The sequence below is a fragment of the Marmota flaviventris genome, chromosome 12 (genome assembly GCF_047511675.1).
Source record: "Marmota flaviventris isolate mMarFla1 chromosome 12, mMarFla1.hap1, whole genome shotgun sequence".
In the NCBI taxonomy this organism is placed as follows: Eukaryota; Metazoa; Chordata; class Mammalia; order Rodentia; family Sciuridae; genus Marmota; species Marmota flaviventris.
In genome coordinates, this window is record NC_092509.1 from 42,939,287 (window position 1) to 42,954,850 (window position 15,564).

The window sequence follows — 15,564 nt, forward strand, 5'->3', positions numbered from 1 at the left end:
CATCCTATCAGGGGCCAATCCTGTCCCATAAGACCTTACCCAAATTCACAAAATGTGGTCTTATACAACACAGAGATGTCTCCCTTCTGTTTTAACCAACCATTGTCTCAGTAAGATCTTTGCCTGTAAGATTTGACAAATGACAATAAAATATGATTAACTAATGCAATAGCCTCTCTCAAAGGTGACAAAATCTTATGGAATACTGCATTCATCTACTATAGCAATAGTAGGTTGTTGACATTCCATGGCATCTGAATATCCTTCAAAATTGGGTGAATTTTAAGCGTCATTCATGTCCATAGAGCACAAACTGCCTTAGAATGACTGAATTAAATTTGTACAATGATTCATGAATCATTGCTATTGGATAGTTTCATGGTGAGGCCATTGGGACACCTATGACAGACTTCTTAAACACATAGTTTTCTGAGGTATCTCCTGCCAAAGGAAATAGGCACAACAAATTAGTCACAAATCGATTTTTATTTTTAATATGGAGATACCAAGAGAAGGAACTGAATCTAAAGGAAAATATGAGACATGAAAAAAGCAGTCAAGAAAGTATAATGACAACCTTACTGGGTTCCTGTTTGAATTCATAGCACAATGAAGGAAGAGAATGACATCTTTCAAAGTATTTGAAAGACATAGAACTCATCATTATCCATCAAGTTTATTTCATTTGCTAATTAAGCCAGCCTCTTTGAAAAGCACCTCCACAGTACTTGTTGGTCCAGCATTCCCTGATAATTTACAAGCTATAGGTTGTCATATTATATAAAGGTACCTCCTTCATGTTTGAACTCCAAAGCATTTAGGAGTTAGGAGTCAAGAGGAATAATATAATAATATTTTTCTTTTTTTAACCCCTTGCTTTGACCTCAGTACATGATGAATACAACATATGGTTCATTTAAAAGACAGACACTGTCTTTATATCAGGTGATTTGGCAGACCTCCTCTTCTGACACTGCAGTTGAACTTTAATGGTAAATGGTAAGTGGTAGGATGTTGCTAAATCAATCACTTCAAACAACAATATGGCTCATTTCTTGGAGAAATAATAAATGTTTTTTAGATATGAACTTGTCTGACCCTGGGAAACAGTCAGCCTCAAGGGAGGTGAAAAATGACTTTCTCTTTCCTATTCCAGATATTAGTAGACATTCCCAAAACACTTTTCTGTGGCTAGCCAGGAATTAGAGCACATAATGTGAGTTTATTATTATTTTTAGCTCTGAACCTTTACCTAACCCACCTGGTGATTTTATTAATACTTTCCTCCTAGACAATACAATGGAAATTAGCATATTCAGGGCCAGTAACAACCAGAGCTAATGGAGAGACTTATGAATGAGACTCCCAAACCAAATGGTGGAGAGACAAGTCTTTTTTTCAATAAGAATCAACAAATGTCTTTAATTTCTTCTGTATATCCATCTTCAATTCAGCTGCATCAAAAGTATATTATATATATATATATATATATATATATATATATATAAATATATATATATTATATATATATTATATATATTAATTTTTATTGTTGGTTGTTCAAAACATTACATAGTTCTTGATATATCATATTTCACACTTTGATTCAAGTGGGTTATGAACTCCCATTTTTACCCCGTATACAGATTGCAGAATCACATCAGTTACACATCCATTGATTTACAGAGACAAGTCTTTATTTCTGGATGGCCCTGATGGCTCTGTCTCTTCTCCCTTTTGGTTATTCAGCAAAGCAAGCTTATCAGGACTATGCTATGCCCATTCCCCCAATCAGGAAGCTCTCACTGCTACATGGTTAAGTAGGTCTTATCTATACTCTCCCAATTCCCCTAGAATTTCTATGGTGAATCCAGCTGTCCCAGTTCAAATATATCTCTCTGTGGAATAATATCAATTCAGGAGATATTGTACCCTCTACTGCTTTTCAGGTTATTAGGTTTCTTCCAAAAATTTGCCATATGCCTATAATGTAGATCACCAGTAATAAGCTCCTTATAAGTGCAACAAAAATAGTTAAATATTATGAGATCTCTAGAGCTTTCAATGGTAATACAACTTTTCATTTATAGGAGTTTATTCTGATAAAAATTAGAAAAAAAACAAAACATGAGATTTTTTTATTTCAAAATTAGAAATCCTCTTTGTCATTAAATAACACCTTCAGTTACTACCCAATCTAAGTTATTATTCCCTGTGACTCTTTGATAGGGATTTTTATTATTTTCACTTATTGACTTCTAAAATTATCTTGTTCATTTATATTTATTTATTGTCTAGCTTTCCTATTAAAATATAAGCACATAAAGGAAAAGGATATTATCTGCCTTACTTATCAACAAAACTAAATATCTAGAAAATACTTGGCATTTGAAGGTGTCAAAAACATCTGTTGAATGAATGGGTTTAATGACTAAATGTATGAGTAAATTTAATAATTAATTGTCTAGTATATGGAGAAAGATAGGCATGAATTAACATTCTGCTTTTTTTTTGTATGTTTTTGTGCTTTATAATAACCCTAAATAGTATTGGGGGCATACAAGTTCTAACAAAAAGATTTAGAAAAGTAGTATGTTGGATATGAATCTCTGAAAAATAAACCACCAAGAAATAGTTTATATTTTTGTTTCTTAAAGGTATGAATTTCGATGCTGTAAAACAAGAAAAGCTAAGAACACATATGATGTGAAATAATAAATTATTAAAATCTATTGTTGGATTAAATATTTGCCACTACTTGTTCCCTACGCCAAAATAAATTGTTAAATGCTGCAAAGTGCGAAAAAAAACACTGTACTTTATTGTAAGCAATACCATGTGTCTGCTCAGGTTGGGTCTCTTTACTTCACTCCCATCCACTCTCTGAAGGTTAGGAGACTTTTCCAAAGTATTTCAGAAATTCTATTAGGATCTAAGAAGTAACCCAAAATGAAGGTTGATGAATAATATTGTGCTTTGTGCTTTATATTTTGAACTTTTATAATATTTAGCAATATTTAACCTAAAGCTGTTATGGGCAATTCTATGAAACCTATCAAACTAAAACAGCCTATTTCATGTCATATTTCCCATTATTGTCCTTAATCAAGACTTCAAACAAAATCAATGTCTGGCCTTTCTCTAGGCACACTGTGTAGATTCTAAGCACCCTCATCTTTGCCTTGAAACAAAGTTCTGTCCACTTGGAAAATCTTTTGCTTATATTCCCTTTAAAATCTAACCCAACTCTTTCTTAAATTGAATGCTATGTAGCCAGAAGTAATCTAGAATATCTAGAAAGTACTTGGCATATGGAGGTGTCAAAAACATCTGTTGAATGAATGGGTTTAATGACTAAATGAATGAGTAAATTTAATAATTAATTGTCTAGTATATGGAGAAAAATAGGCATGAATTAACGTTCTGCTTTTTTGTATGTTAAGATACAAAAATAACCATTCTTTTTTTTTTTTTGGTGGTGCTGAGGATTGAACCAGGGCCTTGTTCATGTGAGGCAACCATTCTCGCTTTTATGGAACATCTTGGTAACTTCTTGTAGAATGCATCATTGTATTACACTCTACTTATTCTGTATATGTCTTACCCACTTTACCAGATAGTTAATTCATTGAAGGCAATGGCCATATATTTGCCACCCTTTATACCTCATAAAATCTAGCACAGTGCCTTGCATAGAATGAACTGTTAATACTTCCTCATTAGAGCTCAATTGAATTGAAATGAAATGAAATTATCTTCCTCCTGAAGTTAGAGAATATTACATCAATCAAGTTTCTAGAGGTGAAAAACCATTTAAGAGGAATTACTTGATATTAATTCTATGCTCTTTTTCCCCTAATCTTATATTCCTTATGATCCTCAGTCTGTTGTTACCATATGAAAGGTGACTGAGGCTGCTTTATTATGTCATTTTTGAGAGTAGAGATTCTCTTTAAAATATACATTTTTTCAATGCTGAAGATCAAACCCAGGCCTAGTGTAGGTTAGGCAAGTATTCTCTCAACTGAGCTGTGTCCCAGTCCTAAAATGCCTTCTCCCCCCACCATTAAAGGCAATGTTTATATTTTCTGAGATGCATTAGTGTACAGTCTACCAAATTCATCAGCAACAACTAAATGGTCGATATTAAAACAATTTATATCAAAATTTACCACTTCATGTTCTTCAGAGTGATAAACATATTATTAACTTTCCAGCATTTTCAAAGCTATACTTCACCATATTCCTACAGAAAAACTACTAACATGTCATGCTCTATCATAATCTGAGCATGAATAGAAGAGTCTCATGCTTTATTTCTTTTTCTAACACAGCTCATAAGATGGATTAGTTTCCATAAAAGTTGTAATTAATCCCTTATTACCTCTTAAATATTCACAATGCTAACCATTCACATATAAAATGTAAAGGAATACATTACAAGAAAACTACCCATAAGTTTGCAAAGCAAAAAAGTAAAACAATGTTCAGCTTTCTTTTGAAATATAAAAAATACACACTTTAAAAAATATAATATCTACAAACATGAAAAAGGGCCTTTTCAAAGCTTTTGACCATTAATCATCACACTTACTACCTAATACTTAGTAATTCATCTAGATATATAATCTAGAAATATTAAAAATGGTAATAAAGGAGAGAAATGTATATTTGTAGGTAATTCTTTTTTCTTTTCTACATGGTAATCAAAGCCCCCAAAATTTTACACATTAGGCTCTGTAAAATTAAGGAATAAACAAATTCCTCATGTATATTTGATTTGGATTCTCAATAATTTCTGTCAACAACAAAAGGAAACATTGACACAATTTATTTTCATCAAATAACAATGTAACTCTTAATGACAGAATTTGCTGTTACTAATACCTGTAGTTCAGGCTTACTATTTCTATGGCTATTCATATTACTATTAATATGGCTAATCATACAGACTCACAAGTGAAAACTACAAGTTTTCTAACTGGATGAATCAATAAACTCAAACATTTATGTACATTCATATGTATATAATAAATAAATATAAACAATATATATTTAAATATATTTATATTTATATGTTTATAAATATATATTAACATATATATTTATCAAGTAACTGAGAAAAAAATCACATTCAAAAATGTTTTCAAGTGAGTTGTTTAAAAATATAAGTCATGACAAGCATGGTGGTGCACATCTGTAATCACAGTCACTCAGGAAGCTGAAGTAAGAGGATTGCAAGTTACAGGGACAGCCTTGACAACTTAGAGAGGCCTTGAAAAACTTAGCAAGATCCTTACTCAAAAATAAAAAGGGTTGGGGATGTGGCTCAGTATTAAAGTGTTCACAGGTTCAATTCCCAGTACCCCCCCAAAAAAATTCCTACTAATCTAGGTCATGCATTTTGATAACTAAACTTAAAACAAAGGTCAGGGGCAGTTCCTACTCTCTGGAAATTTAATTGCTTGTGTTCTTACTTCAAATTTTTCATTCAAACTTTTTGATTTCTCACTGAATCAAAATTGTTCAGTCTTTGACATCTAAAGTTTCACAATTTTCTCTATTTAAAATGTGTTTCCAAAAAAATGTACTTCAAATATATGGGTACAATATTATAAGCAAAGATGTAAATCAACAAGTTTTAGACACTGAATTTTGATTGGATATTTTCATCATAGATGTATGAACTCATAAAATTAGAAAAAGAACAAAAATTTTTAAATGTTTTTACCTTTCTTCAATTGGTCTTTGATTTTGGACAATTGAGATCTATGATAAAGATAATAATACATTTTAATATACCAAATATATATAAAATATTTGCATTAGATCATTTAGAAAAATATCATTCAAAATACTTTTCTTAATATGACAGTTGTGTAATATTAAGGTATCAAAAAAGATAAGAAATTACCATATTTTGGCATTGGAATAGATATATATAGGAGAACATTATAGGAGAACAAATGATACTTAACTTTTCTAAATTAAGAGCAAAGAGGGTTTTACACTTTCAGTAAATAAAATTACTTTATATGCTAATTACCCAATCATTTTCAACATCAATTTGGAAGAGTTTGTAAGGCTAATACATACAATATACAAACATAGTACTGCTTTTTATAAATTCTTGTAAAATGTATGATCTGAATGCACACTATATTTATTGAGGTGTGTGATTAAAATATATAAAACCTGTGGTTTTAAAAATGTGATTTCACTAATAGACTATCTCTTGGGAACATGATACATATTTCCCTACACCATAAATGTTGATTCTAGGTTTTACTCCAGGCCTGAATTACATCTAACTTGGTTTCTTTTATGCAGAGATTAGCTGGCTTATCCTTACCTACCTGCAAACTTGTGTTTACCCAACTAATTTTCTTTTCTTCTTAGTCACATTGCTAGTATACATTCCTAAATTCCCCCTGAAGTTAAATGTGGCAAAGAGAATATGAAAGAAAATGATATGCTCCACTTCCAGCCTGGTCAATGAAAATTGTTCTTGTTTGTTCTCCATCTTCTCTTCTGATGTGTGGTGCAAACATCACATTTAAGATGGTAAAGATTGCACATGCCAGGATACCTGAATGGCCTTGGAGACAACTCTCTACCTTGAATACTGACCTTTAACTTCTTAAACTATTAGCACAAGGAAATAAAGTATAATTTTTGAGCCATTATACACTTTGTGTCTATGTGTCAAAATAGTTAGCCATGATACTAATTAACATATCAAAAGGGATTTTCCTACACCCTACACAGAAAACTAGCCAGAGCTAAATAATGATGCAATAAAACATTTAAGTAGTGCTTCACAATATAGAAAAGCAGTTCATTAACCTTATTTTATCCTCATTATATTCTAATAAAGTATTACAATCTTTCACTAAGGGTTTGTATATAATCTTGATAGTTCTTAACAGAAGATGTAATAATTTAGTTAATTTTAAAAAGATGGCTCTTCTATTAAAAAACCTTAAAAGCAGATATGAAAACAATAAAGAACTACTTTTCTAAAATGTCATTTTTATATATGTGTGTGTGTGGGGGGGTGTCAGACCTTTGTATAATATAATTTAGTGTCTAGTAGAAGAAATCCAAATATTTTCTTCTTTACCCCTTTTAGATTTTAGGCTTCCATTCCCCATAGCACAGGGTGACAAGCTATAATCTCTGTGAAACCCAGATCCAAGAGCATTGGATATTTCAGACCTTAGAGAAGCTTGATTTTGATACAGCAATGTCACAGCTTCCAAAAGAGTTAAATTAGCAAAAAAAATCATTTAAATAAGTTCATATTTACAATATACACAAGAGACTTCATTAATTATAGAATCAATGAAAGAGAAGACTCCATCTGCCTCATCAATGGTATAATTACTTTCTATGTTTAAAAACATAGATCTTACTTGTTATTCATTTACCTAAAACTTTCAGTGTTTCTTCCTTTCCTGAGTATTGAAGATCAAACTGCTTAATTTAACATTCAGTTTGGGAGTTATCACAATCTCATACCAATCTACGTTTAGTAGGAAGCCTCTAAAATAGCCAGCTTCCATTGTATCCTGCCTCAGGGTATTCATGCCAATGATATATTGTTATTTGTGAACTGTTCATAATGCTACTACTTCTAAACTTCTAATGAAAGTGATATGATTAAAGTGATGAGATGTCATTTCTGAAATTAGGTTTAAGGCATTCTCTCCCTCCCTCACTCTCTTTCTCTCTCCATCTATCTATCTCTATGTCTCTCTGCCCTTGTTTGTATGTTGTAAGCTTTCTTATGGAGAAACTCCCATGAAAAAGTACTGATACCTCAAGCCAACAGCCAGCAAGGATCTGAGGCCTAATGAATGTTGCATTCAAATGTGAGCCCAGTGAAATACTTGAAGTTCTTTCTCCTCTACTTGGATCTTAAGATAAATGTAGTTAAGAATATGTTGATTATATCTTTATGAGAGATCCTGAGCCATAGGACCCAGCTAAGGCAAACTTAAATTCTATTTTTCTTTTATTGGTTCTTTTTAGTTATACATGTGGATCCTTAACTTACAAATACTGTGAGATAATTAATACATTTATTGTCTGAACCACTCAATTCTGAGGTAATTTTTATGCAGCAAAAGATAAGTGAAATAATACTACTTCTTTTGAGAGAGAGAGAGCGAGAGAGAGAAAGAAAGAGAGAACTTTTTAATTTTTTTTTTTTTTTAGTTTTTTGGTGGACACAACATCTTTACTTTATTTTTATGTGGTGCTGAGGATCGAACCCAGCGCCCCGTGCATACCAGGCAAGCACACTATCACTTGAGCCACATCCCCAGCCCATACTACTACTTTTTGATTCTCATTTATTTTTAAACAAGATGAATTTTAGAAAAGAGGAAGTGAAGAAACAGTGTTTCAAGAAAAGAGAACAAAATATTCAAAATCCTGATGTGACAGGAAACAGCAATTTAAATGAATTTAAGTACAATGTAGTTAAAGCATAAAGTGTATATCAGTGTGATACAATAAAATATTTACGATATGCATTACAAAACCCTGTACAATGGCCTGGAGGTCAAGTCTGAACAAAGATAAAAAGAGTTTCTGAATCCACTGTCTTCATAGAAACAAAAATAAGACATTTTTAAGAGTTTTTTCTCCATAATTTTGAATTTATATTTAATTTTATTAATTTATAGCAGGATATTATTAGTTTTCGAACTCTATTTTCTTCTATTTCTCAAATATCAGATGCTTAAATGATCATTCAAAATCCATATATACATAATTTATTGTTTGTTATACAAGATAATAATGAATTGATAAACCTTTAAGAAAAAAGGCAAAAGAAGTAAGTAATGATATGAAAGATAAACGCATATTACTATTTCTATTTTGGTTATTTCCTTACCTCTTGGATTATATCATTTGTCCTTTGTTCACCTGAATTTGAAACAAATGCTGCCCTTGTCTCTCTGTCCAATGGCATATTTTTTGAATGTTCACCTTGTGTTTTACCAAAACCCGTTTCCATCGTTTTGGTCTTCCCCTCACTTTTAATAAGCTCCACCCCTTGATTTAGGAAATAGTCAAGTTGAAGCTTACTTCTTTCTGCTTCCTGTTTTTAAGAAAGTTAAATTTGTCAAGCATTGTTTTCTGTGACATTTTCCTGACAATACTACAACCTCCAGGAATCCACATTTATTTATGCCCATATGATTTCTCAATTTTTAAATATCTAATATTATTATTTTAATATTGACAGCTGAACTCAGAGATACTCTACCACTCAGCTACATCACAGCTCATTTTATTTTTTGTTTTGAAACAAGGTCTTGCTAAGTCACCTAGACTTGCTTAGATTCTCCTGCCTTGGCCCTCAGAGTAGTTAAGATGACAGGTGAGGCTACCACATCCAGCTCATTTTTATTTAGTAGTCAGAGGAAACTAAGTTAAACCTTTGGTATAATGTATAGTTTAAAGTTTGATAATTAAAATTAAAAGCTGTAGAACATTGTCTACTGCCTCGACACACGCCCCAAATCAATGGGCCAATACATCTTTGATTGAAACCTCCAAAACCGATGCCAGTAGGCCAGAAGTTACAGAAGTTCTGGTGCTGGCTGAAATTTGTTATACCTAAGATGTCTGCTAGAATCACTTCAATACTATCCATCTGCACGCTAAATCACACACTCCCAGTACCTGATAACTGCCATGACACAACTGAAAAGAACCATAAAACAAGTGAAAAGAAGTGGTGCCCAAATTACCAGAAAATCTTCCCAGCCCTAAATTTCATTTCCCCTGTTATCTCTAACTTCTAGATCCCCAACAGGTAGAGAAATTGATTTGCAAATTTATCTTCCACTTTTTCTATTCTTGGCCAAGAATAAATATTCCTTCACTGTTAAAAAACAAAAACTTCCATTTATTATTATTAGTTATTTATTATTTTTACTTTTTTTGGTACCAGAGATTGAACCCACTGAACCACATCCCAGCCCTTTTCATTTTTTATTTTGATACAGGCTGGCTTTGAACTTGTGATCCTCCTGCCTCAGCCGCCTGAATTGCTGGGATTACAGTATACCACCATGCCCAGAAAAAACTTCCATTTTTAAGGGCAATTTTTAAAACATAGGTGTTTATCCGAGTTTCTATCTTTTAAGACTCTAATTATTATAATGGTAAAATAAAATAACAAGTATTTATTATTTAAAGTGGTAGATAAGCAGGACAATTACCATCCATAATAACAAAGAATGAAAGAAACTAGAAAATAAGATATTTATTCCTTCTAGAAATAAATTTCTCTTTAAAATGTCTCTTTTTATAGTTTTTATTAGAAAGAATATAAATAAAAAATAAAATTCAAAAAATGTCTCACCATGAAGAGAAAAATCACTTTCTGATGCATACTCTTTTGAGTTATTTCTAAATATACTAGTATATATGTGTATAATTTTTATTTATATTGAATCATACTATACATAGTCACATAATATGCTAATATCATAGGTATGTTTCCATGACAATAAACATACATTTACCAGAGTAGATAACATAATGTATTTAGTAATATACCATAATATATTTAGTAAATTCCTTATCAGTGGGCTTGTAAATCATTTCAAAACCTTTTCAGTTAAAAAAAAATATTACTTTACACATTAGCATAAAATTTCTGAACACTTTTTTCTTTTTGTAAATTTTTAGAACTTGCATAACAAAATGACTATAGCTTTCCAAGACTTTTGCTATGTATTTTTCTTTCAGAAAAATACAAATTCATAATGAAAATAGAAATATGTGAAAGATTATTCATTTCAGCATCCATTAAGAAATATAGGTATTTCTGTTCCTTAAATTTTTCTGAAATGTTAGGTTTAAAAAAACCTATTCCACTGTTACTTTAAGTTGCATTGAATCAATAATTAGTGAGGTTGAATATATTTGTATGCCTTTATTAGCATTTCTGAATTATGTCTTTCCAATTTGTGTTATTTATATATTTTAGGCAAAGGCTGTCCATATTTCTTATATGTTTGTGAAACATCTCCATAGAAAATAAAAATATTTTCCTTTTATCTTTATATCTTGTTTTTTTATCTTAAAAAGTTTTAAATTTATATCAAATTAAATTTATTAACATTATTTTGGGGTATGGTGCTTACTTTAGTCAATACCATTTAGCTGTTATCCAGTGTTTATTCTAATATCTTCATAGTTCATTTATTACTTTTGGATCTTAAAACAATCTGCAATTTATTTTGATGTTTTTCATGAAAGAGAAATCTAGCTATTTTCCTTTAATGTTTACTTTGTTTGGCTACTGTATCCTTCTATGAAAACTTCTAATAACTAAAAGTATATAAAATACTAAATTATTATATTTCTTTGAATCTGTGTCTGGACTTTCCATTCAATACCAGAACCAGAACCTCAGTGATTTAATTATTACAGATTTATTTATATGTTGATGAGTGAGTCCTCCTTATTTGCTCTTCTTTTGTATAATTACCAGTTTCTTATCTCCTTATATCTTACATTAAATTTAAGTTCAAAAATAATTCCATTTATATGTAGAAGTAATTGTTTTAAGTTGGTATATCAATTTTGGATATATGGAAATCAAAATACTGACAATATCAAATTTCCAAAACCAAAATTATAAATTTTTATTTCTTCACTGTTCATCTGTATCACTGGTAAAGTTCTGTCATTTTTCTTCATGTAAAGCTCTCTGCTTTGTTTTTTTTAAATGTGCTATCCTAATATGCTAGACTAATTTTTATAATTTCTTAATTATAAAGGAATAATTACTTTTAAATAATTTTGGATGAAAATAAAATCTTTTGCTTTATTATTTTCTGTTCTAAATCTATCTTATTTTGTCCCAGACAATTTTTTTAATTTATCGCTGTTATTTAAATTGTATATTTTTATAAATTTATACAGCACACAAATCATTATATTTTTGTCTATCCATTTATTAAAACATTTGTGGTTTCTTTCATTTCTTGTCTTAGTTTTTAGCTAGAATTTGAAAAATAGCATGAGAGTAAATATCTTCACTTTACCGAGTTTAATTTAAATGCCTGCAATATCTTAATTTCAAGTATATTTTCTTTGAATTTGAAAGAGATTGCTTTGTTTTATTAAGAATGTTTACTTTTGTTGGGTATGGTGTTGCATGCCTGTAATCCCAGCAGCTAGAGAAGCTGAGGCAGGAGGATTGCAAGTTCAAAGCCGGCCTCAGAAAAAGAAATGTGCTAAACAACATGGTGAGACCTTGTCTCTAAATAAAATAGAAAATAAAGCTGGAGATCTGGCTCACAGATCTCTGGTACCCTCAACCCTTTCAAAAACAAAAAACAAAAATCCAGAAAGTATACTTTTTTCTAGTTTACTGATTTTGATAAGAATGAATATTATATTTTATTAATATATTCACATTGCATAAAGTAGTATTTTAAAATTCATAGAATAGTACAATATATAAATCTATTCATTTATAAGGCTGTAATTATTCAATTGAAAAGTTCCTTATGAATATGTTCTTCATTTATAATAATTTTCAAGTAACATGATATCCTCTACCTGTAAAGCCTGTTTTAGTTGTTCCTGAAGAACTTTGTTCTCAGTTTCCAGAGCATCTGCTCGTTTCTAGGAAGTAATAAGAGAAAAAGCTCTTTACATGGGTATTTTTAAATTAATTTATTTTATAATTACTACTTTTCTAAAGAGTCAAAATGATGATTTGAACACACACATTTAAATGCATATTTCTCAGGCACAGCTTTGGATAGATATTAGCTAAAGATTTACCACAGGCATAAATTGATCAGAATCTGGTAAATTCAATGTACATTAAACACTTTATTTCTCCTTTTCTCTAGACCTGAATATTTAAATAGAAACATTCCAAATGAGTCTTTACGCACCACAACATAAAGAGTTCTGGTTTTGTTTGAATGAGTGAGTTCTATTTTAAATGAAAGATCTCAGAAATTGTCCTTCAGGTGAAAAATAGAGGAACATATCTAAAGTCCCCAGTTATGCTTCTGGTACATTAGAACAAGTTTCCACTAAACAAGCCATGCTACAGATAACAACCATAAACTCTGGACAAAAATGCAAATAAACTCTGATGAGCAATCAAGTAGTAGGAGAGTTGAGTGGAAAGTGATACTTGGAAGAATAGTCCTAGGTCGGATTCAGATTTTTATGATTTTAGCTTGAAAGAAAGCCCTCTTGAAGTCATGCAAGGCATATAATAGGTGAAGAACAATTCAGCTGAGCCCAGTCAATCCAAAAATCAATGAGAAATAATTAACCATTGATGTATTAAATCTCCAACTTTTAGTGTTGTCTGTTATAGAACAATAGATAAAAAACAAATATGTACTTGATCATGAAGAAAATCTTTTAAAACTTGAAATAAGTAGAGAGGAATAATTCCGTAAAAGAGAAATCAATGATGAAAATGTGAACTAAACATACTTTGAAACAAAAAACCCTCAAATATCTATGAAATACAAATAAAGTTTTATTCAGTGAAATTTGTATAGTGTTTTGCTTGGATAGTGTGTTACTACTATTAAGCAAAGCTTAAAATAAACGAATTAATTATATAACATAAAAATAATGCAAATTAGCAAAGGAATGAACATTAAACAAAATAAAAAAGTAAAATCAATTTATAAAGATAAAGCTAGAAATAATTAAATAGAAAATAATCAATAACAAGAAAGACAAGAGTAAAACAACTAAATGAAACCCAAAACTGGTTAACTAAAAACAACTATAGTAGATAATCCCCTGAGATTTGTTTATTTATTTCCCTAAATAAAAGGGAAAGAAGGGAAGCAAACAAAAAACAAATATTTCTGTAAATTGAAAAGAAGTGGCAAAACAATATAACTATAGATACAAAACAAATAATAAAGAGAACACTAATACAGAGTAAAATTCTAATGAGCAAATTTGTTAAGATGGATGAATTTATATCAAAATTTACAAAGCCACATAGATTCATCAATTATCTCAAAATAAATTGAAAGAAGAAGGCTCTCACATTACTTTATAGGTAAACTGTATATAATCTTCAAAGTATTTTTCCCTTTTAAAAAATTTATTTTTGAATTCTGATTAGAAATGCACTATATTAGTTTTAAATAAAATTAAATCTTCCCATTGGCAATAGTATAAATTTAGATTATAAGTAATGTCATTTATAATTCTATCTTAATAAATTTATATGATTTGGGCTGGAGATGTTTAGCATGCATAAGAGCCATAAGAACTTTCATGTGAGTTAAACTACTTCAAAAACACTCTTGTTCTAGCTGATTGAAAAATCCAATCTATACTCCAAAATTTATCATTGATATAGCTGGCAGAATAATCTCAATAAAAAATGCCAAGTGGCTCATTTCTGATATTCTTCAATACGACCCCATTTCCTACTCAATCAAATTCAAACTACTGATGTCATCAGTAAATGGCACCTATTAGGCTTCCTACTACTGTTTTGTTTAATTCAAAACTCCTATCAGACTCAAGTACTGAATTTCCCTTAAGTAGTCTTGCTACTTTATTTCTATCTTTCCACAGTGTTACTCATATATAAAAATCCTTCCTGTTTTCAATCTCCAAATTCTTAGCTACTATGCCATTTATTTTGCTGGACCTAGTTGGAAACATTATGTTTCCCATGCTTATGTTCTATATTTCAGCTTCAAAATCCTTTAGCAACCTTAAATTCAGGGGAAAAATCAGCATTTTCAGTTCTGTACCTCCTATATAATATATTATGTAAGATACAGGAAATTTATTCAATTTTATTAAGGAAATATAGAATGTAATTAAAGTTACTGTTTACATTTGCATTATAGACTTCACATTTGGGAGTAAATAGTAAAGAGTTTTTGCAGAAAAACAAAGCTCTTAGCACTATGCATAGGATATATATATAAAAGTTCTGTCACTTTAGAAAGGTGATGACCCTTGAAAACAATGGGAAAATCACATTTGAATTTGTGCTTGTAGTCATTTTAGTGCCACCTACAAAAAGAAAGAGTCCTTAGACTATTTAGTCCAACCAGAGTATACTTGATAATTCTGTACACCTAGTCTATTTATTCCATGTCTCTTCTACAAATATGGAATAAAAGTAACTACATCCAGGGTGTGAAAATATGGTGTACATGATTTAACCCATGGAATATTAAAATATGTATAAATATTTCCATTTTCTAAAAGTTTTTATTAAAATGCAATTATCTTTTCTTATCTCCACATGATAAAACTGCAAATCATCCAATGAGATGCTTGTCTACAATAAATGCACTCTATTTCTCTAACAAATAATCTGAAAATCAAAAGCTAATAGAATAACCTAATATTTGAATATCATTTTATCTAAGCATAATTTTTGTTAGGTGCAACTATGGTTATTGACTGCTAGTCGATAGAGTGTCTTTGATGAATGAGAAAAAGAACTCTTCTTCTAGGCAGATTCAGCTCTAAGCCAAAGTGGTAGGGAGGGGTACCAGGAATTGAACT

The 15,564-nt window shown here is 30.3% G+C and overlaps 1 protein-coding gene across 1 annotated transcript in view; it reads right to left on the reverse strand.

Annotated features, from left to right (window-relative positions):
• The window catches only part of Ccdc7 (coiled-coil domain containing 7), a 109,707-nt gene that overhangs the window by 16,708 nt on the left and 77,435 nt on the right, over positions 1–15,564 (reverse strand). Inside the window, exons 15-16 of the mRNA XM_071619665.1 lie at positions 12,598–12,663; positions 8,906–9,112 (exon numbers count right to left, since the gene is read on the reverse strand). Coding sequence (XP_071475766.1) covers positions 8,906–9,112; positions 12,598–12,663 — 273 coding nt within the window. The remainder of the gene's footprint in view (positions 1–8,905; positions 9,113–12,597; positions 12,664–15,564) is intronic.